Raw genomic sequence first — 23,137 nt, 5'->3', positions numbered from 1 at the left:
GCCAATTTCAAAGTGCAGGAGGAGACGGATTGGAATTTGTTTTCAATGTGCTGTGTTTTGAAGCTCTGGCATCGTATTTGGGAAAGACGTCCAGTGGGCAGAGAGAAACGCAGCTGAGCGAATTTAGGGACCATTTAGAAGGAAAGAAAGTCATCCTCACTGAGGTCATATACCTGGGTGATGACGTCGCGATCCCCACCCAAAAAGGACTCTCCTTTTGCAGGGAGTGGCAGGTGAAACGGGGAGGGGAGGCTGGAACCAGGGACATGAGAAGCGGAACAATGATGGGTTCTGTGACAGAAGGAAGTTCAGGGCACAGGAGCCAAAGAAACACCAAACCAACCCATGTTGTTGACAGGGTAGAAGCACACGGGTGTGAGCGCTTAGAGCGTGAGGTTATGGTGTGAGGGCAGGAGCGGCAGAGGGAAGTCCCCGAGGCACAAAAGAGAGCACGTGGTCTGATGTGGCTCCGGGTGGGAGGGGACCTGTGATAGGAGGTGAGGGTGGAGAAGCGGGGTGGGGGGTCAGATCCCACACGTGCTAAGGAGTTTGGACAGTGCTGCGCGTCGCCGGAAGGTTTTAAGTAACAAGATGAACTGGTAGGGTTCTAAAATGGCCCCCAAGACTGTAGCGCCTTAGTACAGACCTACCTTCTCCCAGTCAGTTCTGTCAAAAACCAATCTAGGGGCTGCTGGGAGAGAATTCTGCAGATGTAATTAAGGCCCCAAACAGCTGATCTGAAGATAAGGAGATTATTCTGGGAAGACCTGACCTAATTAGATGAGCCCTTAAAAGGGACCGGGCTCCTCCTAAAAGAGATTTACAGCCGGCAAGGGATGTGACGAGTGGGAGGTTCTCCTTGCTGACTTTCAGGAGGGAGGGGGCTGTGTGGAAGGCATGTCAGAGGCCTCCAGGAGCCCAGTTACCACAGGCCGACAGCCAGCAAGGAAACGGCATGTCAGCCCTACAACCGCAAGGAACTGATCTTCCAACATTCATTTATGGAATGATCTGGCACACGTGTGTGTGCAGGTGGTAGACCCCGACTCCCTGAAGGGCTCAGCAGCCCCACCTCTTCCCCAGTAGGACAGGGCTGTGTGTGTTGGAGGAAGCGTGCCCCCTGACCCCCAGCCCTTCATCTGCCCTCCGCATTCGGGAGACAGATGCACGGTCGTGTACCAGCGGTGCGGATGTTCCCATTTGCCCAGACCATGCACACTGTGGTGGCCAGAGTCTCCAGGGGAGCCCACACAAGCAGGCTTAGCTCACACCCATCTGGGAGCACCGCTGTCCGCACACGGGGCCCAGCAGAGGAGGTGAAGTCTCGCTATTTCCCCACTGCCTCCCTGTTTGACCTTGGGGAACTCCTCTGCCTTGCTATGCGGGTCCCCAGCCCACCCCCGGCCTGCGGAGAGCAACACCTGCTCCTTGCTGCCTCGCAAGAACAGGGCGGAGATGCAATGGCCCCTCCTCTTGGGTGAGCTCGGGTCCCGAAGGAGGCCTCCACAGACCCCAGACCGCTAGAGAGCAGAGTCATTTCTGAAAATACATTCTCAGCCGCGTTTTTACAGTTCGCTTCTCTGCTGGAAAGGCCACTCCCTGCGAGTTTACCAGGACCGAGAGCAAGAGAGGGATGGGAGATGAAGAAGGGTGTCGTGGCACACAGCTGCTGCAGAACTCGGCAGAGCGAGATAGCCCGATGAGAAAACTCCTGTGCGGGACCGGAAACCCAGCCGTGCGGACGGGCTTTGATGGTAACCCTGCAGCCACAAGCATGCTGCCAACGTTCACGCAAATGGAGGGGATGGAATCAGACTGGATGGGAGGGACGCAGCCAGTGTGTGACTGTCTGGAGTCCTGGTTTGGTTCCAGACATAAGGCTTGGAGAAGACACACAGAGGGCGGTGCTGGGGACGGAAGCCCAGCAAGGTAGCTCTCGGGGAGACCTGCCTGGGACAGGGCCGTGACCTAGAACCAGAAACCCGGATGTCACAAGGCACCTTCCCGAGGGGTTTCTCCTCCCGAAAAGACCACTGCTTCGCCTGGTCCCCAAGCCCCTCCCCACCCCTGCTCTTTGCAGCTTGGATGCCCGGCCCCATGACACTGGTGTTTGCACCCATCCTCTTTTAAGGGAGGACTGTTTCTGAAAATACAAGGCCGATTCCCGCAGCCGACCGTAACCACGAGTTTGGCAGTGATTTAAGACCTTCAAAGAAGATGGTAGTTTCTACTTGATTTTTAAAAATGAAAACAGCCCCAGACCTCAGCTCTCAGGTGTCCAAATCCTCTGCCCCCATGAAATGATTATTCCAGTTCCTAGGCTATATTTACAATATAATGATGTTATTTTCCTTCTTCCTGTAGCCCTGCGGGTTCTTTCTTGGCTCCATCTATCCGGGTCTTGATTAGAAATCCATGCTAACCAACTTTCGGCTGGTTACTGGAAGCCCGTTGTGACTGACAAAACAAACGAAGTCTCTCTCTGTTTAGTCAGCAGAACCCGCATCCTACTTGTGCCAGCAAAGGCCTTGGGGGTTTGGGGAATTTGAAAAATTGAGGGGCTTAGCTTACAGATGCAACATCCAAATGGCTCCCAGTTGAAAGCAGGGAGTGGGTCTTTCGCCCATGTTCCTGGCACAGTCACGTCGTCGTTGGGATTTGTCGAGGGCATTTTATTTTCCCTGTGCTGCTTTCCTCTTCCCACCTCAAGCAAAGCAACTACCATTTCACCTCGTGGCCAGAGGCGCTGGCAATGTGAAGCAGAGCTATTACAGCTTGGGAGGAAAGACACCAAAGGACAGTGAGTAAATCAGGAGGGTAGTGAAGTTCCCCACCAGGCAGCCTTCCATCCGCTTGGAGGCCACGCCGGAACAGAAACAGCCCTGGCTGGGTCGGGACAGCAGACGGAGTGGCTCTACCCCCTCCTACCCCGCCTCCTGCCCCCAGAAATGATGGCAAACCCATTTTCAAAAAATCCTCAAGCACGTCAAGAAAGCAAGGAGCACTCTTTGTATACCAGAAACCATGAGCAATCATAAAATGTGAAAGGCAGACTTTTATTCTTCTTGAAAAGGGAAACCACAATTCAAAATGCACAGGTAAGAAAGCTGTGAGAGGAGAAAGGGGATTCAGAAGTGCCCAACCAGGGACGCCAGCCATGCAGCAGGAGGGGACCCAACGCTGTGGCCCCATCTGCACAGAGAGGTGTTGTCAGCCAGGAGGACTGGAAGCCCAACAGTTGGCCTTGTGACCCAAAACCAAGAGTCATAAAACTCAACTCTAAAAAGAACTTACACGTGAGGAAACAGAGTTACTACAGCAGACAGACTAACATTTTTAGAATATAAATGATAAACATCCTCATCTTTGTAAAGAGAGGACAAATTTCATCACCTAAATGAAAAAACTCAACATAGAAGCCACACACCACAATTGATATAGCTGAGAAGAAATTTGTAAGTTGGAAAACTGAGCCAAAGAACCTTTCTAGAAAGATGACCTGAGTTCCTGGGCACTTAAAATACTGGCTGGTTTGAATGTGAGATGAAATGTAAGTGTAAAATATATACCAGATTTGAAGACTTAGTGAGGAAGAAGAATGAGGAAGAGGGGGAAGAGGAAGAAAAACTAACTTAAACATTTAAAAAGAATACTAATTACATATTGAAATGATATTTGGGATATACTGGGTTAAATAAAATAAATTAGCATGGACTTTCAGCTTTCTTTTTACTTTTTTTTAAAATAGGCTCTCGGGGTGCCTGGGTGGCTCAGGCAGTTAAGTGTCTGCCTTCGGCTCAGGTCATGATCCCAGGGTCCTGGGACCGAGCCCCACATTGGGCTCCCTGCTCAGTGGGGAGTCTGCTTCTCCCTCTGCCTGCTGCTCTGCCTACTTGTGCTATCTTTGTCAAATAAATAAAATCTTTAAAAAAATAAAATACATTAGGCTCTACACCCAGCATGGGGCCCAGCGTGAGGTTTGAACTCATGACCCTGAGATCAGGACCTAAGCTGAGATGAAGAGTCAGACACTTAACCAACTGAGCCACCCAGATTCCCTCTTTTTATTTTTTGAACTTGATTATTAGAGAATGTGAAACTTCCTAGGTGGCTTGTGTTCCATGCCTCCTGGACAGCACTGCAAATGATGGTGGGAATATGCCAGCTGACGATGCGGGAGACAGATGGGGACGAGTCGGCATGTTTGTCCTTGCAGAAGGAGAGGAAGAAGGGAGGGAAAGAAACACTGAGACAGCAGAGGAAGAATGTCCAGGACTGAATAAATAAACCTATGAGGTCTTCTGACTGGGAAGAGCCAGTGATGTTGAAAGAAAGTATTCCCGCTAATGTTGGGAATGAGACAAAGATCACTGATCATCACCATTTAGCGCTGTCCTCGTCAATGCAGGAGCACAATAAGAAAGCAAAGAGAACTTTCCCGCTTGTAGATGAAATGACTGCCTCTGTGCTCTCCCCTGCCACTCCCCCCTCAAAAGGCCTGGCACCACACCTTCTCCACACCGAGCCTCCAAGGCCTGGGTAAAAGTCGGACCTCTCGGCACCTGCTCCTTCCCTGTAATGACCCATGGACACGTGCAGCCAGAGAACCAGGAATACATCGCTCACCGGGGCCGTGGGGAGGGGGCTTACCTACGGATGGCATTGGCGAACTCGGCAGCCAGCTCGCTGTCGCTGCACGTTGTCCTCAGTTCAGCCAGTGACAGAGCTGGGGAGGTGGCATCAGCACAGTCCTGAGGACAGCAGACACATTCTGGTTAGCCCTGGGAGCACCTTGGAAGCACAAGGAAGATCTGCCCCACTTCTCTGGACCGTTGCAGGCTGGCTGTGGGCGATGGGGACTCCCAGCATGCTCTGAGCACCTCACACACACGTTCTCTCACTGACTCTTCGTGGTGACCTGCTGAGGCAATGTCTTTACCCCCATTTACCAAGGAGAAAATGGAGGCACAGAGAAGTTACGTTGCCCCGAGTCATCAGCTAGGACAGGGTGGACCCAGGATTCAAACCCCGGTCAGCTGGTTACAGATCTGTGCTCTTCACCACTGGGGTGTGATTCATAAAAGATGAGTGGGACATGCACCTGGGTGTTCTTGCCGTCTCCCCCAACCCACTTCTTGGGAGAAAACCAATCTTCCTTAGATTTGGGAGCCTGAATGGGTTCAGTGTAATCATACAGAAAACCCAGGAAAAAAGGAAGACAGATGTGCACCCTCCGTGTGTGTGTGTCATGTGTGTGTGAGGGAGAAAGAGGGAGAGAGAGAGTGGGGTGGGAGGGGGTGGCGCCTGATGCAGGGCTTCCAGCAGGCCTCCGTCGCACCACGCTGAGATCACGACCTGACCCCAAATCAAGAGTCAGATGCTTAACGGACTGAGCCACCTTTAACGCCCCCTTTTTTGAACTGAAATACAGTAGACACATGTTACCTTAGTTTCGGTTGTGACCCCACTTGTATGTTAACCTTAGAAATTTTGACATCATCTAAACCCAGTCCTCTCATCTGATGAGGAAGCACGAGAGCCGGAACTCTAAAATCCTAAATGGAGTTTGAACTACCGTGAAGGAACACTCAGACACCTTGGGGCACTCCTTTCCCTGTGGGCAGATGGAGGGCAGCAGCCGTGCTGAAGAACCAGGGGCCTGGGGGGCTCTCCTCCCGGCAGACACATACTGAGGGCTTAAGAACAAAAAGCTTGTGGTCTGTCCCAGGAGATGCGAGGTCAAAGGAAAGTTGTCGCGTGCTGGGATGTAAGAACTGAGCACCCCGGTCCAGATGACAGGAGGGCACAGGGTGTCCCTCAGCCCTCTCCAGCACAGGACCACCCTCGGGGGTCCCCTTTGTGGCAGCCCCACCAGCCTCCGGACCCCTCGCCCTGCCCCGCCCTCCACCTGCGCTGCCTTCCCCACCCCTCTCCATCTTGGTCCTGCAGACCCAGGCCCCCTCTGCCAGCCCCTGGCATCTGCCGAGTTTCCAACACCCTCTCTCTTTGGGTATCGGCTCCCATGTGATGTTCATGTTTCCTAAGGGTCCTTAGAGCCCGGGTGGCTCTGCCTCACCCGGTGCCTCTCCCTGAACACATGCGGTACTATCTGTTGCACAGAGACAAGAGCTGCAAAACCTGAAGGCAGCCTGGGTAGGATTCCAGCTCGAGGGCCGGAGGCGGTTTGAAAGTAAGCCCGACACCCGCCCCGTGGGGCCAGAGTGGCCATACGAGCTCCGGGCCTTGCCTGCAACCTGTTACTCTAAGGCCCGCGGCCCAAGCATTGTTTCCGATTTTTAAACTCATGAAAAAAAGATGATTTTGTGATGTGTATACATTCTACGAAATTTTAGTGTCCGTGAATGAACTGTTATTAGAACACAGCCCACGCTCCTCTCGGTCCACACTGGGTCTGCTTTCAGGCCACAGCTCTAGAACAGCCCAGTTCCGGACTCGCAGAGATGTCTGTGTGACCTGAGGCCCTCGAGATAATGGCTTCCGGCTTCATCACAGTTTGGCAACCCTTCCTACAGACTGCTTGCCTCCTCTACCGACCAACGAGATCAAATGAAGAGCCCAGAAGGGAAATTTCACGGAAAGAGCAAATGCATCTCATGTTTGAAAGACAAGACAATCAGCTTACAATGACTTCACCACCTCAGCAGCACAAGGTACTCTTCTCTCTCATGAAGCTTCTTACTTGAATGTAAAAAAAAAATTTAAAAATAAAACCATCTGGCCTTTTCCATTAGATTCCTGTACTTTGAAGCCATTCCACACAATTGGGAAACACAGTGTTTCTCTCAGTCAAAATAAACACCAAGAACCAGGGGAAAAGGCTCGGCTCATGGACCTTCTGGCAAGAACCCGGTAGGTCTGCTTCCACCACCCCTTAAGAACACACTGGCGAACGCTGGAGCTCTGTCCCTCAGCTCTGTCCCAGAGTGACTGGAAATAGGCTCAAATGGCTGTACAGATTTCCAAGGTGTTTCCCATTAAAGGGGAAACCCCATTTTCTTGAACCACAGATATTACCACATGAAACGCTTTGTAGGCTACTGTCCACCCAGACTCCACTCTGCAGGCAGTGGGCAGATGGTTTCATGGGGACTCTCACAGGCACCCCCCTGAAGCCCTGATGGGGACATGTCATCCCCTGCTGCAAAACCCTCGTGACTTCTCACTGTCCTCCGGATAGCACAGCTGCCTCACCTCGTCAGCCAATGTACCAATATTCCTCTTCCCTCTGGGTCTCTGCCCTTGGCATTCCATTCCCTTACAGGGGACTGACTTCTCTGCCCCAACCCTTCTCATCAGGTAGCTGCTCTTCTCCTCTAGCTCTTGGTTCAGGAAACCTGTCCCAAATCACACCTGGGCTCTGTGTCAGTCCCATGGTCTCCCACTGCACGAAGAATTGATCCTTGGTCTTAGGTCACCGTGTTACAGTCATCTGTTTGCCCATCACTGTCCCTCTCTGGATAGAAATTCCTCAAAATGCTTCTAGCACCTCAGCACGACCAGCTCCCATCTATCTCGTGAATGGATGATAGGCAAGCAGCCAGGTCTTGGGAGAGATGGCCCAGCCAGGGGCCATGGACTTGAACTCCCTTGACTCCCTCGCTAGGTGAGAGGTGGACAGAGTGCAGCTGTGGCCCTTTGCGAAGCTTGCTCCACAGTTCTTAGCTGTCTAGGGAGTGGCCACTGACTGCCACACCAATTGGCAAGTTGCTTCTTTTCCATGTGCAAAACTCCCAGGGACACCCCTGCATCTGGGCTGTAAGAAGCTGTTCCTGAGACGATCAAGTCGGCGTATGCCCCCGGGGCCTGGGCTGGAAACCAACTGGGCTTGGAGAAGCTAGCATTTATTAAGAAGAGAAAATACAATGCAGAATACAAAATTTCCATATCCTGGGACAAGGGTTGTAATTCTTCAGGGTCCGCAGTATTTTTTTTCTCAACGCAATATTTGAAATAATTCTGAGATATGGTATGATGGAATGAGCTTAGATTCTAGAGAAAAAGACTTTTGGGCTCATGAGAGTGTGAGTTTGCCAGATGACATCCCCTGTCAGCCCACGCTCTGTGACACCCTGTGTGTGACCTAGGGCCCGCCTTCCTCCTCCTCTGCCTGAGCAACTTCCGGCCTCCCCTCTTGCCTTTGGCAGAAATGCCAACAGAAGCTGGCGTGGCATCACGGATGAGAAGAGGAGGGCCATGAGCCAAATTCGGGTTAAATCCTGATTCTGCACCTACCAGCTGCAAGACCCCCTCATGTCTTGTGAGCCCCATTTCCCTCGTGTAAAGGGGGTACTGACTCCTTCCTCAGTGCTGAGGTTTACAGAAGGCCAACCAATGCGATGATCAGTACAGATGTGACCAACAGGCCACAGGCGATGGTCACTGTGCCAGGCGGGGGAGCCAAGGAGGCGGCCCGGTGTCAGACCCCTGGACAAATGCACCGATCACTCCCCTAGTCAGACTGTGGCATACGAAAATGTGGTCACTAATACCTCACATGCAATTAAAAAAAAAAAAAGTGGACTTCGTTTCTTTGCATTCAAAATGTTACCTTCTTTAAGATCTCTAGAAAGGCTTGCAGTTCCCCTGCAAATAAGGAAACTGAGGCGGCGGGGTGGGGACGGAGGCTGGGGGGCAGGTAAGGCCAGGGCTGGGGCATCCCTGCGCCCTCGCTCCTACCTTGCCAGGCTTGTCCTTGCCACCGCTGCTGGTGGAGCTCAGGGAGCGCATGCGCTGCTCCTTCTGTTCCTCCACTTCGGACTTCAGGTGCTCGATGTGCACCAGGTAGGCCTGCTCCTGGGCCTCCCGCGTGCTCAGCTTCAGCTCCAGGGCCTTCTTCTCCTTCTCCAGGAGGTAGAGCTGGGCCTTCAGCTCGGCCATCTCCTCCTGCGGAGCACAGATGGTGTGAGGCACTCATGCCGTGGGAGCAGGACGGGGCGTGGGAAAGCGGGCCAGCAACCAGGGCGTCCTAGGCTGGGACCCGCAACCTGCGGTGGAGTTACCACCTCGCAGCCGGGACAAGAGGACCGGGAGGACGCAAGCCCGCCGCCTCCGCCATCTGAAGGACTCGAGTGGACAAAGCCATGTGCTTTGTCAGTCTACGGACCGGAACGGAGATAAATGAAGGGGAGTACAGGCAAGCGGATTTTGGCTCATTGTAAGAAAAACCTTTCAAACAACTGGAACATACCCCCCTCCGCCACTCCTGCCCTCCAACCCCCAAGGGCACACCTGTCTCTTTTGGGAACAGTTTTCCAGCATGCATCAGCCATGCTCCAGCAGCCAAAGACGTTGTGAAGGAGGGTCGTCCACGCAAGGCTGGGTCTGACCAGCTCCCTTCCAATTCCCATTTCCTTTTCCATTTTCCATGGCCCCAATCTACATTGTCAACCCTCCCTTGGTGCCCCACAGCTGAGCCGGTGGGTGGTGTGGGCCCACAGCAAGGAGATCACCTCAGCTCTTACCTACTGCAGGAGGACCAAATGAGACCAATGGAAACAGAGTCCTTCACAGGTGACTACTCATCAGATAACTTGTCAAAGTGTCTCAGAGAACTCCAGTTAGAGTTTTCTGGGGGAGAGTATGTAAGAAGTGACTCGAAAGCAGGGACCGGGAACCAGGTAACAATAACCACCAGCATTTACTGAGCATGTGACACTGCTTTAGATGTTTATACAAAGTGACCCATTTAATTCTTCCAACTTGAGGTAGGCATTATGAATCTCTCCCTACACGAATGGGAAACTGAGGCACGCAAAGGAAAACCCACCTGCCCACAGTTACTGGGTAAATTGGGACCTGGAGTTTGAACCCAGGCTGTCTGGCTCTTAATCATTAAACCTATAGTCCCTCCCTCCAGGTGAGCCCATGCATGACTCCGGTCATGTGATTCCACTACCACGTGACCATGTGTGTCTTCCCTGCTCGCTCTGTGATTTTACAAAGATTCTCTGTAATTGACTCACTGCCTTGAGAAGGATTCACCAAGGTCACCAACTCTACTTATCCCTGAACTGACCCTTCTGAGGTAAAAAGCCACAGGCCTGCTATGTTTTTCTGGGTGAGCCAGACCTGGAGTGTAGATGTTCTCACCCTCCAGTGTAGGGAAATACCTAGAGAGCACCCACTACGACTTGTAATATTCAGATCAGGGCTGGGGAGACGTTAGACATGCAGAAAGCTGTGTGCTCAGTGACTGTTCAAAAGCAGCCCCAGGGGCGCCTGGGTGGCTCAGCCAGTTAAAGCCTCTGCCTTCTGCCCAGGTTATGATCCCAGGGTCCTGGGATTTAGCCCCGCATCGGGTTCTCTGCTCCGTGGGGAGCCTGCTTCCTCCTCTCTCTCTGTCTGCCTCTCTGCCTGCTTGTGATCTCCGTCTGTCAAATAAATAAATAAAATCTTAAAAAAAAAAAAAAAAGCAGCCCCCAGACCTTTCCTAAAGATGAGCTATAAAACCAGCATGCAAGACGTTTCCATGCACAGAAGCCTTCTCATTGTTCTCCCTTAGAAATAGGATTCTGAAGGTTCTCGCAATGTTGCATACTGAGCCAAGGAGACTAGTCACACCCAGAACAAACCTATAAAGGTTGAAAGAAGGAAACATGAACCCATGAGTGCCAGAAATGAAGAAGGAACTCTGCCCAAGAGGAAAGGCAAAGCGGCCATAATATAGGCCAACAGAGGTTTCAGACCAGTATGGAGGCCCTAGGACCTGGGCTTCTGGCACCAGAGTTAAGGGCAGGGCAGAGAGCCAGAACGGAGACCCCCCTACATGAGCAGGGACGCTCCAAGTACTGCCTAGAGTAAAAGACTAGATGATTTCCTTTTTGGAGATGTGGAGAGGAAGCTTATCCCTCAGCATCCAGGTGGGAAAAGCCAGAAGAGCCTCTTTTTGAGGAATCAGAGCCACACACTTGTCATATATAGAGATGAAACAGGAATCCTAAGTCACGAACGTACTAGAAACCAGCCCCAGACCTCTGTAATCCATGGGTCCCAACAGATCCACGCACAGAACCATGCTGTAGGGACATCTTCAACCCAGGACCCATAAGACATGGAAGACACCATCTCCACTGACGATGAGCTGCTAGGCACGCCCTCCCCTCGACCCACATGAAAAGGAAATGGAAACGAATCACGTGAGACAGAATCAGCATTTATGAGAACCAGAGATAACAGGTGAAACACTAGAAAATAAATATTTAAAATGAAGAGAGTGGTGTGGAGGGGAGGGAGATAGGACTCTGATTTTATCCTTCGCAGACCTCACAGGAATAGGGCCCGGAGCCAGAACACCAGCTATGGCTGCCTCTAGACCATACTGTGGGTTATTTCTCTCCCAGCTTTTTATAATTTTTGCTCTTTTTAAAAATTTTTAATTAATTGAGAGAGAGAGAGAGGAGGAAGGAAAAGAGAGAGAGAGAATCTTAAGCAAGCTCCACACCCAGCACAGAGCCCCAAGCGGGGCTCGATTTCAGGACCGTGAGATCATGACCTAAGCCAAAATCAGGAGTTGGAAGTTTAACTACTGAGCTACCTGGACACACCATTTCTACTCTTTTAGACAATTTCTAGGATGTATACACATTTTATTTTCAAATAGCAAAGGGAATATTTTATACCACCAAAAACGTCTTTCCTGGCCAGAGTAAACCGGAATTTATCACACGTTGGCTCAAATATAAAAAGGAAATACTTAGGGGCACCTGGGTGGCTCAGTGGGTTAAGCCTCTGCCTTCGGTTCAGGTCATGATCTCAGGGTCCTGGGATCGAGCCCCGCATTGGGCTCTTTGCTCAGCGGGGAGCCTGCTTCCCCCTCTCTCTCTGCCTGCCTCTCTGCCTACTTGTGATCTTTCTCTCTGTCAAATAAATAAAAAAAATAAAATAAAATAAAATAAAAAGGAAATACTTAGTCTTTGGCCAAATCGAACATGATGATTGGAACACAAAACGAAAGGGCAGCCTCACAGCTCATGCCTCAGGGCACAAAGGCCCACAAAGCAGGGCTCCCAACTGGGGAGAAAGGTGCTGTGATGACAGACCCAGTGCCTGGCTCATGGGCAATAAGAGGAGAAATCAGCCAAGGTTGCAGGAGGATTCCCCAGACGGAGCAGAAGTCAGGGTCTGAGCTGAGTGGGTGGGTCGTGATAAGCCAGCTCGGAAGCAAAGGGCTCATTCCTAATCCTCTGCCACTGCCCTAAGTCTTCCCAGGATTCAGCGAGACTCAAGACTGAGCCGCTGCCGAGGACAGGGACACATTGAGCAAGGCCCTGAGGGTGCTGGGCTGACCACTGCTGGTGGCTCCTCTTTCCAGAGGTGAGTCAACCAGAGGGGGGCCTGCTCTCTTGCAGGGGCAGTAGTGATTTCAACAGGAGATAACACTTAACGAGCTATTAACGCAGTACTTCCTCGACCCACCTGGCCCAAAGGACCTGCCTCTGGCCCCCAAGCTGGCTTCTGTCCCTGAGAGCCCTTCCTGTCTCAACACCAGGGGGCCAGAGACACTGCAGAACCCAAGGCTGTGTCAATCAGGCCTTTGTGCACAAGAGAATGGAATTGGGAGGGCAGGCTCGAGGACTTGGCTCCCAGCTCCTACTCGCCACGTCCGCAGGCCTTACAAGTGCCCACCTCTGCCCCAGGCCTGCTGAGACCTGGTGGCAGCCCTCTGGGACCGTGCTCCTGGCCAGTAGTTACCCTGTTCCGGCTCCAGTGGGGGGCACGCAATCCATCACACTGGCCTGAGCTTCCTGAGTTCTCGCACACCTCACAGGTAAGGACAATCCTCCCAGATCGCCTTCACTTCCAATACCAGCCACAAGTACTGGGGGGGTCCCCAGGCCACTTGCCCTTCTCGCCCACTCAGGGGCGTGCACAACCCACTCGGATCAACAACTCATCAGGAAAGCGCTGTACTTAAGATTAGGGCTTTACCACAGGGGGTGCACACGGGGGTGCCTGGAAGAGCGCTGAACGCAGCTCTTTCCTGAGCCTCGGTGCCCAGGGACCTTACTGGGGTTTCATGACTGGGCACGATGGATGAAATCACTGGCCACACAGGGAAACTCAACCAGCAGCCCTCCTTCCCTCCTTGGTCAAGGGGTTCAACATCCAACCCTATAATCACAGGCTCCATCCTTCCAGGGATAGTCCAGGTGCTGGCTTTCAGGGGGCCAGCCTGTAGTGCCTGCATTAGCATAACAGAGACACTGCTCCCAGGCAGGAAATTCCAAGGGTTTGAGGAGCTCCCAGAGGGAGCTGGGAACACAGACCAAGAATATTCTTTACCACCCCACACTGTCTTCTGAGAAAGCACTCAGCAGCAGAAGGCCCTGGCCAGAGCCGTGCAAACTGTGTCCAATGGAAGGGATGGCCGTGTAACCACTTCCCAATGACAGGGGCTAGCTGTTCAAGAATGCTGCCCACCCCCCCCACCCCCCCACTTTCCAGATGCCAGCAGATAATGCCAGGATCTTATCAGGAAACGTGGATGTGAAGGGCACTGGCCACTTCCCCGGAGGGGGTCAGGATGCTGGCGGGCTCTGCGTGGCATGGAAGAGAAAAGGACATCAGGACGGGGGGGGGGTCTGTCCAAGTGCTGCACCCATCCTCACCCCGTCCTCCCCTTCTCCTCATTAACATCAGCATCCACCCAGGAAGCACCCCAAGCTCCTGGAGGCGAGAGGTCCTTTTACGGGGACAGGGGCTGCTCCCGCCTCTAGGGACCTGATCTGGCTTCTCCTGGAGAATGAGGTGTTCCAGAGCGGAGCCGAGACACCCCGAGGCCTCCTTTGGAGTTCCTCTGACCCTCCAGGGTCATGTCTAGCCCCAGGGACCGCAGACACACGGAAACTAGTCCTGTCTACAAATGAGGCTCTGGCTGTCCTCCAGGGGGAGGTGACGGAACCCCGGCGGGTTGATTGGTCATCGTGGCTGACCTGCTTCCAGAGGGCCTTCTCCTGTCTCCCCCAGAGGACCCGGCAGCACGCGACCCCGGGCTGCCTCAGGCCCCGGCCCCACGGTACCTTCATGGCCATCAGCTCCTGCATCAAGACCGCGTTCTCCAGATCCAGCCGCTGGCTGTCCCCCCGGGGCTTCACGTCGTAGCTGAGGGGGTCGATGTGGATGCTCTCCAGCTCCAGCATGGTCAGCTTGACCGCGGCCCTGTCATTCCGGAGCTGCTGGATATAGTCCTTCAGCCTCTGCTCGTCTTCCTTAGTGAACTCCGTGTCGCAGCTACTGGCCGTGGAGCTAGTTGTGCTGAGGAGACAGAGCAAACCTCTCACGGTTTCCGGCCACTGAGAACGGGTCTTGTTCCGCACTCCTTTCCACACCCCATCTCTGCAACGGCCTTCCATGGTAATCCCCACCCCCCGCACCTCCAAAAAAAGCATTCTTTGTGCCATTGGGTCATTGGTATCACCTTTTAGGAGAGAAATCAGTCTGAAGAATAACAGAAATGCTTACCCCCTTTAACACAACATGTGGACCCTAAGAATGAATTCTAAGGAAATAATCCCACAGAAGCAACAAGATACAAAGACGTTGTGTGGCATAGAGGATGTAGTTAATTACGGTACATGCCAAAAGGAGGGAAGTTGCATGGACATTTCAGTAATAATTATGACATGGTGGAAACATTTTAAGTGGAGAAATAGGATAAAAGTAGTATTTGATTAAAAAATAGCCATACATGTGGGCCGGACTTTAAAAAAAAAAAAGATATGTTTAGGAACAAAGTTGAAGAACAAAATACCTATGGTGTGATGTACAGATCCATGTGTGTGTCCGCATTCACTCGTGTAAACACACATCTAGGACTGCAGTGGCAGTCCCCTTGGGGTAGGAGCTGGAAGGTGTGGTGGAGAAGGGGGAGTGGGGTGCCATGAAACAAACCCCCATGTGTATTGCTGCTGTGACAACTTAGAAAGCAGGAGGCACCCCCCCCCACCCCGCCCGCCAACCGCGCCATTCCTCCTGGCTCATGGCTGAGTATACTGTCCACCACAGGGACCCAGGTCCGCCCACAGGGCCCCGGAAGCTGTGCTGAATGGTGACGGCTGCCAGACCTGAGGAGCAGGCTCGGGCTCTTAAGAGGGCACCGACTTTTTGTGGCGTGGGCAGGCTGCCCCCACTGGCTCAGAATGAGGCCCTCTGCTCCCTGTCAGTCCTCGAGCATTAGAGGCCAGTGTGGATCTACAGTTTCTCTGGACCTACGCTGGTCCCGCCGACACTTGACATAGCCCTCATGGCTCTGGCCTTGGAAAGACGTTAGAAAACAAGCAGGGGCCCACTGAACTCTCATCAAAACAGGCCAGGTTGGCATGATCATCTCTGTCACTACAGATTTGGTGGCTGAGGCTCTGAGATGTTAGGTGGCTGGTCATGAGGCTGGACACTGGTATACTTGGACTTGGGCCACTGTCTTCTCATTCCTCAGGCACATCCTCCCAAGACTCCTGTTGCTAGAAGCTGTGCCAGGAGCGAGGAGTGGTCTCCACAGCCTGCTGGCTGCTGGAGGCCCAGGGTGCCCTCCTCACCTCACCCTGGAACCCTCACAGGCCCAGGACCCCAACTCAGCAGATGCAATGGTCCCATAACCTAGGTGTGACCAGGGACCATTCCACTCTTATATGCAACGCATTATCTAGAAGATGGGGCTTCTAGATAAGGCCTTCTAGAGACAAGGGTGAAGAGAAGGGATGAGCGGGAGCCCCGCCATGCAGCTGCCCGTGCACGAGAGGAAGCCAGCATCCTGGGGCTTGGGTGATCTTTGAGTCAGAAAACTCCCACTAGAATTGCAAGTTCCTGAGCACCACAGACCCTTTGGGGCCACTCTCCCACCCCACCGTCTTCATCCCATCAGGGCAGGGAGGATGTATCTTGCAGAGGAAAGGAGCAATACCTCCTTACAGATTCCGATCATTAATTTCATGCAGCAATAGGGCTAGTCTATAGCGCCCAGGTGCTTGGCCGAACACCCATCTAGATGTCATTGCAAAGGTATTTTTTTAAAAGATGTATTTAACATTCATTTATTTAAGAGAGTGTGAGTGAGCGACAGAGGGAGAGAGAGAGAGAGAAACTCTAGCAGTCTTCCTGCTGAGCAAGGAGCCTGACACAGGGCTTGAATCCATGACCCTGAGATCACGGCCGGAGCCAAAATCAAGTCGGATGCTTAAGCGACTGAGCCACCCAGGCACCCTGAGATGTAACATTTAAATCATTCGCTCAGTAAAGCAAACTACCTTCCATGATGTCGGTGGGTCTCGTCCAATCAGTTGAAAGCCTTAAGAGAATAGACTGAGGTCTCCCAAAAGAGAAATTCTTTTTTTTTTTTTTTTTTTAAATTTGACAGAGAGATCACAAGTAGACAGAGAGGCAGGCAGAGAGAGAGAGGGGGAAGCAGGCTCCCCGCTGAGCAGAGAGCCCGATGCAGGGCTTGATCCCAGGACCCTGGGACCATGACCTGAGCTGAAGGCAGAGGCTTTAACCCACTGAGCCACCCAGGCACCCCCCAAGAGAGAAATTCTGCCTCTGGACAGCCTTCAGATTCAAGACTGCTACATCAAGACTTCCTTGGGTCTCCAGTCAGTGTGCCTGCCCTGTAGTTTTAGGACTTGCCAATTCCTTAAAATTAATCACTCTTTTCCCATGTATACATACTGACACCTCTACCCCTATTGGTCCTGTTTCTCTGGAGAACCCTAATACAGAGGTGTTACCTTGACCTGTAACCCAAGCATCTTCGCCGCTTGGTAGATTTACAGGTAGCATGACTCAACTTCCTTAGACCTACTTCCTCATCTGTAAAATGAAGTTGGAATGTAAAGGGTTTAGAACTGCCTCGCATGCAGTAAGCACTCAATAAATAAATGTAGCTATCATTCATTTAAGCGATACTGGAGGGCCACTATGAGGTACTCTCCTAGGCCCTAGAAAAATCTCTGCTCTCACAGAACTCATATTCTAGCAGGGGAGACAAATAAGTAAAATACGGAATATACCAGACAGTGAGAAGGACCATGGAGAAAAATGAAGCAATTATGGGGAGCACAAAAAGATAGGCTTATTCTGTGCAACTGAGTTGTAGGGAGGACCTGCATGAAAAGTTACATAAAGCAGACCTACGGATAGAGTAGACTGACAGGACGTGAGAAAGGGAGCTGTGTGGATATTTAGAGGAAGAGTGATCCAGGCAGAGGACACAGCGAATGCAAAGGCCCTGAGGCAGTGAGTGTGGCTGAGCTGGAGTCAGTTAAGGGAGAGCAAGGAAGAGAGCTGGTCAGAGAGGAGGGTGTGTGTGGGGGTGGGGGTAAGGGCAGGGTTCCAGGTCCTGTCAGGTTTTATAAGGGTTGGCTTTCTCTCTAGAATTAGAAGGGAAGCCATTAGAAGGGAAGCCATTGGAGGGTTTGTGACACAGGCGTGATGTGATCTGCCTTTCATCTTAATAGGATCCCTCTGGCCTCTGGGCTGAGGAGAGATACAAGGAGGCAAGGGCAGAGGCAGGGGGACCCATCCTGGGCTCTTGCGACAATCTCAGGAAGAGATGGCGGAAGCCGGGCAGCAGGAAGGAGGACACAGTTATTATGATCGGTCACCGTTCCTTTGGTTTCTCAAGCTGCATTTTAAAAAGGATGAGAAGGGAGAAGCAGCAACACCCTCTGGCTGGAGCCCTTCAGGTGGCAATTTCATAAAGAAACAAGCCACTCAAGAGAAGCGAACGAGCTAACAGTAGCCCCAGCAGAGGGCACCGGGAGGCCGGTGGGACTTGGGGACCAGGGGGACTGCTCCCAGGGGGTACTCAGGGTCCCTCCCTCAGCAGCTGCCCTGCTCTGCAGTAAAGCAGGCCGCCTCCGGCCATGGGGGAAGGCCTGCCTGGAACAAAACCATTCAAGTAGGACTCAGCGCTCACCTTCATGGACTGTCAACCCAGACCTGGAGGGACAGGCATCTAAACGTAGAGCAGAAGAACGAACGACAATGAAATGAGAGCTGACTGCGGCGGTGGCCGAGTACACAGTGCCTTCCACAGGAGTGAGCCTGGAGCTGTGCTCGGGGGCGTGGCAGGTCTGGACAGCGTGTGCTGGGCAGCGGCAGGCAGCACCTCCCTTTCAGGGAGCTGCCAGGAGGCTTCAGGAACGAAATTGATTCCCGGGGAGCTGGGACTCTGGGCTGGAGGTTCCCTTTACAACCCTCGTCCTTCCTTACGTTAAAAATTACTACGTCAAGAAAACCATGGAGATGAACCAATACCCATGTACCTACCACTCAGATGAGTTTTTTGATATATTTTCTCTTTGGTTTTTTTTTTTTTTAAAGAAATAGAACACTTATACTCCAAGAACGCTTTGTTCTCTTTCACTTAAAGAAATTTCAAAATTCAAAGGGCACTAGAAGCTTAGAATTCTGTGATTATCTCGCAGGTGCTAAATTGATACTATTTGGGCAGGCTTTCCACTCGACAGGGCTGGTGTGCCCAGTGGCGGCCAGAGTCGCTGCTGGGCTAGCTGTGTAGCTTGTTAGGAATGCATGCTCCAGCCCCGTCCCCCCCCCAAGACCTCTAGAGGGGGAACTCTGGGAGTGGGCCCAGCAATCTGCATTCTAACATACCCTCCCCATCTCCTGAGGCACAGCCAGGTTTGGGAACGACTGGTCTACCCCATAAGACAGGTGGGCATTTGCACGGTAGCCTGTGGGGTAACTGGGCCGCCCTCCCAGAAAATCTCTAGGGGGAGGCCATACTCTCTTGGGCTGATCTGGCAGGTGCCAATGGTTATGAGCAGATCTCTGACATTAGACCTGAGCAGATGTTCTTCCTTTGCCTCTGCCTGGCTTTATGGTCCAGAGGAAATGACCCAATATTCGCAGGCTGCAGTCAATGGGAATACAAGTAAGTCCCCTATCACCAGGCCGTTGGAAGGGAACGATGGGTCCTGAAGCTGGCAGGGCCAGCCAGTGCAGCACTCCTTCTGGGAAGTTGGAGAAACAGCTGTGCCCACCTCCAGGCCCTCCCTGCACAGACTCAGGGGCTCCCTCTAGGGATGAGAGCCACCTAGCAAGTCATGCAGAATACAGGGGCTGAGGGAGAAGCAATGCATCAAGTGCTGGACGGGACTAGAGAAACCACCTAGAATGTTCAAGGAAACACCAACACGGGTAGGCAGAGGCCGACAGGCTTTGGGGTGTCCTGGACCCCCAAGGGTCTGGGATCTGATACCTGGCCAGGGGGAAGGCCTTTATTTCACCATCTCTACCATGAGTATAGTTTTCAAAAAAGAAGAAACAAGATCTCCCTCCCCAGATGGACCCTTGTGGGAAGTTCAGTGCTCTAAAATGCTCTTACAAAGTTTGATTTCCAGATACACGCCGCATCCCCGAAGCCTCTGTGGCTTCCCTCACTCCCTTCCGGGAAGCCAGCCGGGAATGGATCAGGGAGGTTAATTACAATTCTGCTTTGTGGCCTAATGTTCCACTGTGGAATAGGACTGTGACACTGTGAAAGGCAGGGAAGCCAGCCGGCCTGTCCTCTGCCTCCTGCAAAAGCGCTGCCGGTCTCCCGAGGGCCTGCTGTTGGCTGCTGGGCCCGGGTTAGGTCATCCATTAGCTCTCCCAGCTTGGAATGCTGGCTGGTCTTGGCTGTCAAGGGAGAATGAATCACTGCCCACCCGGACCAGTCACTCCTCGTCTCCAGGGTGGGAGGCCTGTTCCCTGAGAGGGATTTTGGGGAGGGCCGCAGGTGGAGAACCCCAGCCCACCCCAGAATGGTGGAACAGCCCATCTTTGCATTTTGTTCTGTTTTTTTCAGGAAGCTGGGCCAGGTCACGTGGGTTTCTCCTTTCCGGGATGCTCTGCGGGAGCCCCTTCCTGCTGGCTTTGCTCCACGTCCATGAGTTGCCAGGAATCTTCTGGCACACTGCAAGGGGGTGGCCTACAGCCAGGGGGTGGCCTACAGCCAGGGGGGGGTCAGTGCTGGTGGCCTGGGACACCCTACCCTTCTACCTGCCCTAGACATGATGGGACATGGACTCAAGTTTAGTGAAGCAGCTGCCAGATTTCCGATATCTGGTCCTCTGTCCCCCGCTTCTTCATGTCCCAGCCTCAACCTCCAGACAACTCCCCAACCTGCTTTTTAGAAGAAAAATCCGTTTTTTCTGCAGCCTCGTCTTGTCACAGCAAAAAGCTAGAATGGCATTTCATTTCTTTGCCACAAAAACCAGAGATGGGTTTTTCCCTGAGTTTTTATCAATGTCTTATCTGGCCCCCAGTAAGATCTCATTTCCACCAAGGCGCAGCTCATTTTCAGAAGGAAAATGCCATCAGGCCTGGCCTTCTGTTTTGCTGAGCATTTTAAGCTGATTTGAAGGAGGGGGTCAGCCACTCCTTGGTGACCCCCCATTCCTCCAGACAGAGGGCGGGGCCTTGTCAATTGCCTGCATCTTGGAGTGTTGGCTGTGGGCAGCTCCCCACCCTGTCCGACGATTGTCACTAAGGACTAAAAACACCTAAACACAATCCTAACCTTTCAGGTCTATATTCTCTCAGATGGTTATCAGAATTCTCTGGGAGAAGTGGAGGTTAAATGAAGAAAAATTATCTGACAAAATACAGGGAAAATCTGGTGCCAGAAAACCGAAGTTCTCAAAACCTGCCTCATTCCAGAAAGCTCCCAAGAACTTAGCTGTCAGTGGAAGAACAAACGAGAAACAGATTCTATTTCCGTAGCCATTTGTAAAGGTGTCCTTATAACAGTGTTGGAAATGAGACCTCTCTCAACCAAACAGTAACCTTTCCCTCATTCAGTCACTGGTAACACACCAAGATAGACGCTATCTAGGCCTCACAGCTACACTGTTGCTAACAATTTCCCAGACATTAGAAAAATTAAACATTATAATGATTTTCAACATCGCTAATAAATAGGAGACAGAAAGGAAAGTATTAAGGGTATTTTTTTGCCCAGAGATCAGCAAAATCGAAAAAAATCTATGCTACCCAGTTTTAGCAAGGGTTTGGAGGAAGAGGAGGAAAAACTTCATCATGTATGGAGGCTCTCTGACCTTGGAAACAATCATTTTTGGGCCAGCAAATTATGTTTCTTTGAGTTTCCCACAGAAATTGCACAAGAGGGACAGGTGTGGGGTCCAGGACGGTGGCTCTAATGGTTAATAGTGAAAAGCCGGGTAGGAATGTCCAATGAGAGGAAGCTGTTTGAATACACGAAGGACTGCCATCCGGCGTGAGAGTGGGAAGCTACTGACAGATACGAATGTCACATGGAAAAAAAATTGAATGCTAAGGGGAAAAACAAATTTCAAGACAGTCCATATAATAGGACTCTCAGATTAAAAATTACATATAATCATATTTTTAAAGATGCTGTGCTTTGGCCTGCTGGTGGAAGATTCCCATCTTCCATTTTCTCCTGGGACCCACCTCCTCTCTTCTCACCTGTGTGGCTCCTGTGGGAACTGTCTTGGCCACCGATGACGGGTGGGGGAGGGTGGGGGGAGGAGGAGGACGTGAGACCTGGACCAAGATGTCCCAGCTTGAATTTTTTTTTTTTTTTTTTTTTTTTTTTTACTTGACATCAGTGAAACCAGTCAGCCTGAGTACAAAGGCGAGACTTGTGCTGGTTTTCTGTCATCTGGGGTGCCTGCCTGCAGCAGGAAGATGAAGGCCGCGCGTGGGGAGCGCAGGCTGCTCCTGGGTGGGCAGCTCCTGTGCGTGGAGTGGCCTTCTAACAAGGCCCCGTTTTTTAGCTACTTGAATATGATTCTGTCATTTTCAGCCCAAGGTCTTAACAAAGGAAAAACCGGACAGGTAAAACTGTGGAAATACACCCTGAGCTGTTCACAGTGTCCTTTCCAGTGAGAGTCGTCCTATAGAGAATTGGATATAATGCTTGGATTTTAATTTAGTTTTACAATGATCATGCGATTCTGGGACATCTGGGTGGCTAAGTTGGCTAAGCGTCTGCCTTTGGCTCAGGTCATGATCCCAGGGTCCTGGGTTCGAGCCCCACATCGGGCTCCCTACTCAGTGGAGAGCCTGCTTCCCCCTCTCCCTCTGCCTCTCCCCCTGCTCGTGCGCTCTCTCTCTCAAATAAATAAACTCTTTAAAAAACACATTTCAGGTCTCTACCTAGTCTTCATAGAGCCTAAAAGGTAAATGACAAGGCCATTTGAGCAGCAGGCCTTAGCACCATGCTGCCGTGTTGAGGAATGTGTCTGAGCTGGGCTTCAGAATGTACTAGCACCTCTAAGCATTAATCCCAAGGACTGTGGATAGATTCTTCTGATAGCTGGGATGAGAGAGCAACTCCTTTCTTCACAGGGATGAGAACAATTACAGTTACAACAGCCAGCTCTGGTCTCTCACTCCCAGAAGATTGCTGAAGGCGGTGGCCCAGGCTTTTCCTAATGGGCTGGCCATTCTAATCTCATCCATCCTTTCAAAGGACAGGGTTCCACTGTCATCAACCCTCCTTTCTGCTCCAGTGAGACTTCACCTAAGACAACAAGCTTAGAATGTGAAGAGTGGGCATCTTGAGTTCCACTGCCCTTACTCCAATTTGGGGGTGAACGGTCAGCCGGGTAGAACCCTGATGCCTGGAAGGTGCCCGGCCGCTCCCCAGAACAGCTGTGGTGACCGGACTCCCATGGCTCTCCGTGATCCCCACCCAACGGTGGTACAGAAGGGACGCAGCTCTAGTCTCCATTAGGACAGATCTGCTGAGGCGTATTCTGTCTTGGCCACATGTCCTTCTGCAGACTGAGATCGATGACTGTGCTTCCACGGAATGAACTGAAATTGTGATGCCTGACAGGAAAGGTGGGCTTGACTAAGGATTCCCTATTCCCATCTCAACAATTTAGTCTCCTGGCCCCTCTGTTGTGAGATGCCGAGAAAGCTATCCAGGCCATCAACATTACCTAGTTCCTCAGTCCATTAAGTCTATTGTAACTGCTGATGAGGCTAGGGCTGAATTTTTCAAAAGCGAAATAGCAGTGTCTCCAGGCTCCTGCCAACAGTCAGGTGACGGGCTGGCTACCATTTTTATTCTCCTCTCTGGTAAATACTCTGCTGCTGTTCCCTTCCCAAACCACGACCCTCCTGTCAT

General features: G+C 51.8%; 1 protein-coding gene across 1 annotated transcript in view; it reads right to left on the bottom strand.

The window, feature by feature from the left end:
- MCC (MCC regulator of WNT signaling pathway) overlaps positions 1-23,137 on the bottom strand; it is a gene marked incomplete at its 5' end in the record, with an annotated part of 263,687 nt that overhangs the window by 11,827 nt on the left and 228,723 nt on the right. Inside the window, 3 exons of the mRNA XM_080804526.1 lie at positions 4,651-4,751; positions 8,698-8,904; positions 14,040-14,274. Coding sequence (XP_080660652.1) covers positions 4,651-4,751; positions 8,698-8,904; positions 14,040-14,274 — 543 coding nt within the window. The remainder of the gene's footprint in view (positions 1-4,650; positions 4,752-8,697; positions 8,905-14,039; positions 14,275-23,137) is intronic.

This window comes from Martes martes, assembly GCF_963455335.1.
Source record: "Martes martes genome assembly, chromosome: 5".
Taxonomy (NCBI): domain Eukaryota; kingdom Metazoa; phylum Chordata; class Mammalia; order Carnivora; family Mustelidae; genus Martes; species Martes martes.
Note: the sequence above shows the minus strand (reverse complement) of the source record. Positions and strands in the feature narration are given on the sequence as shown.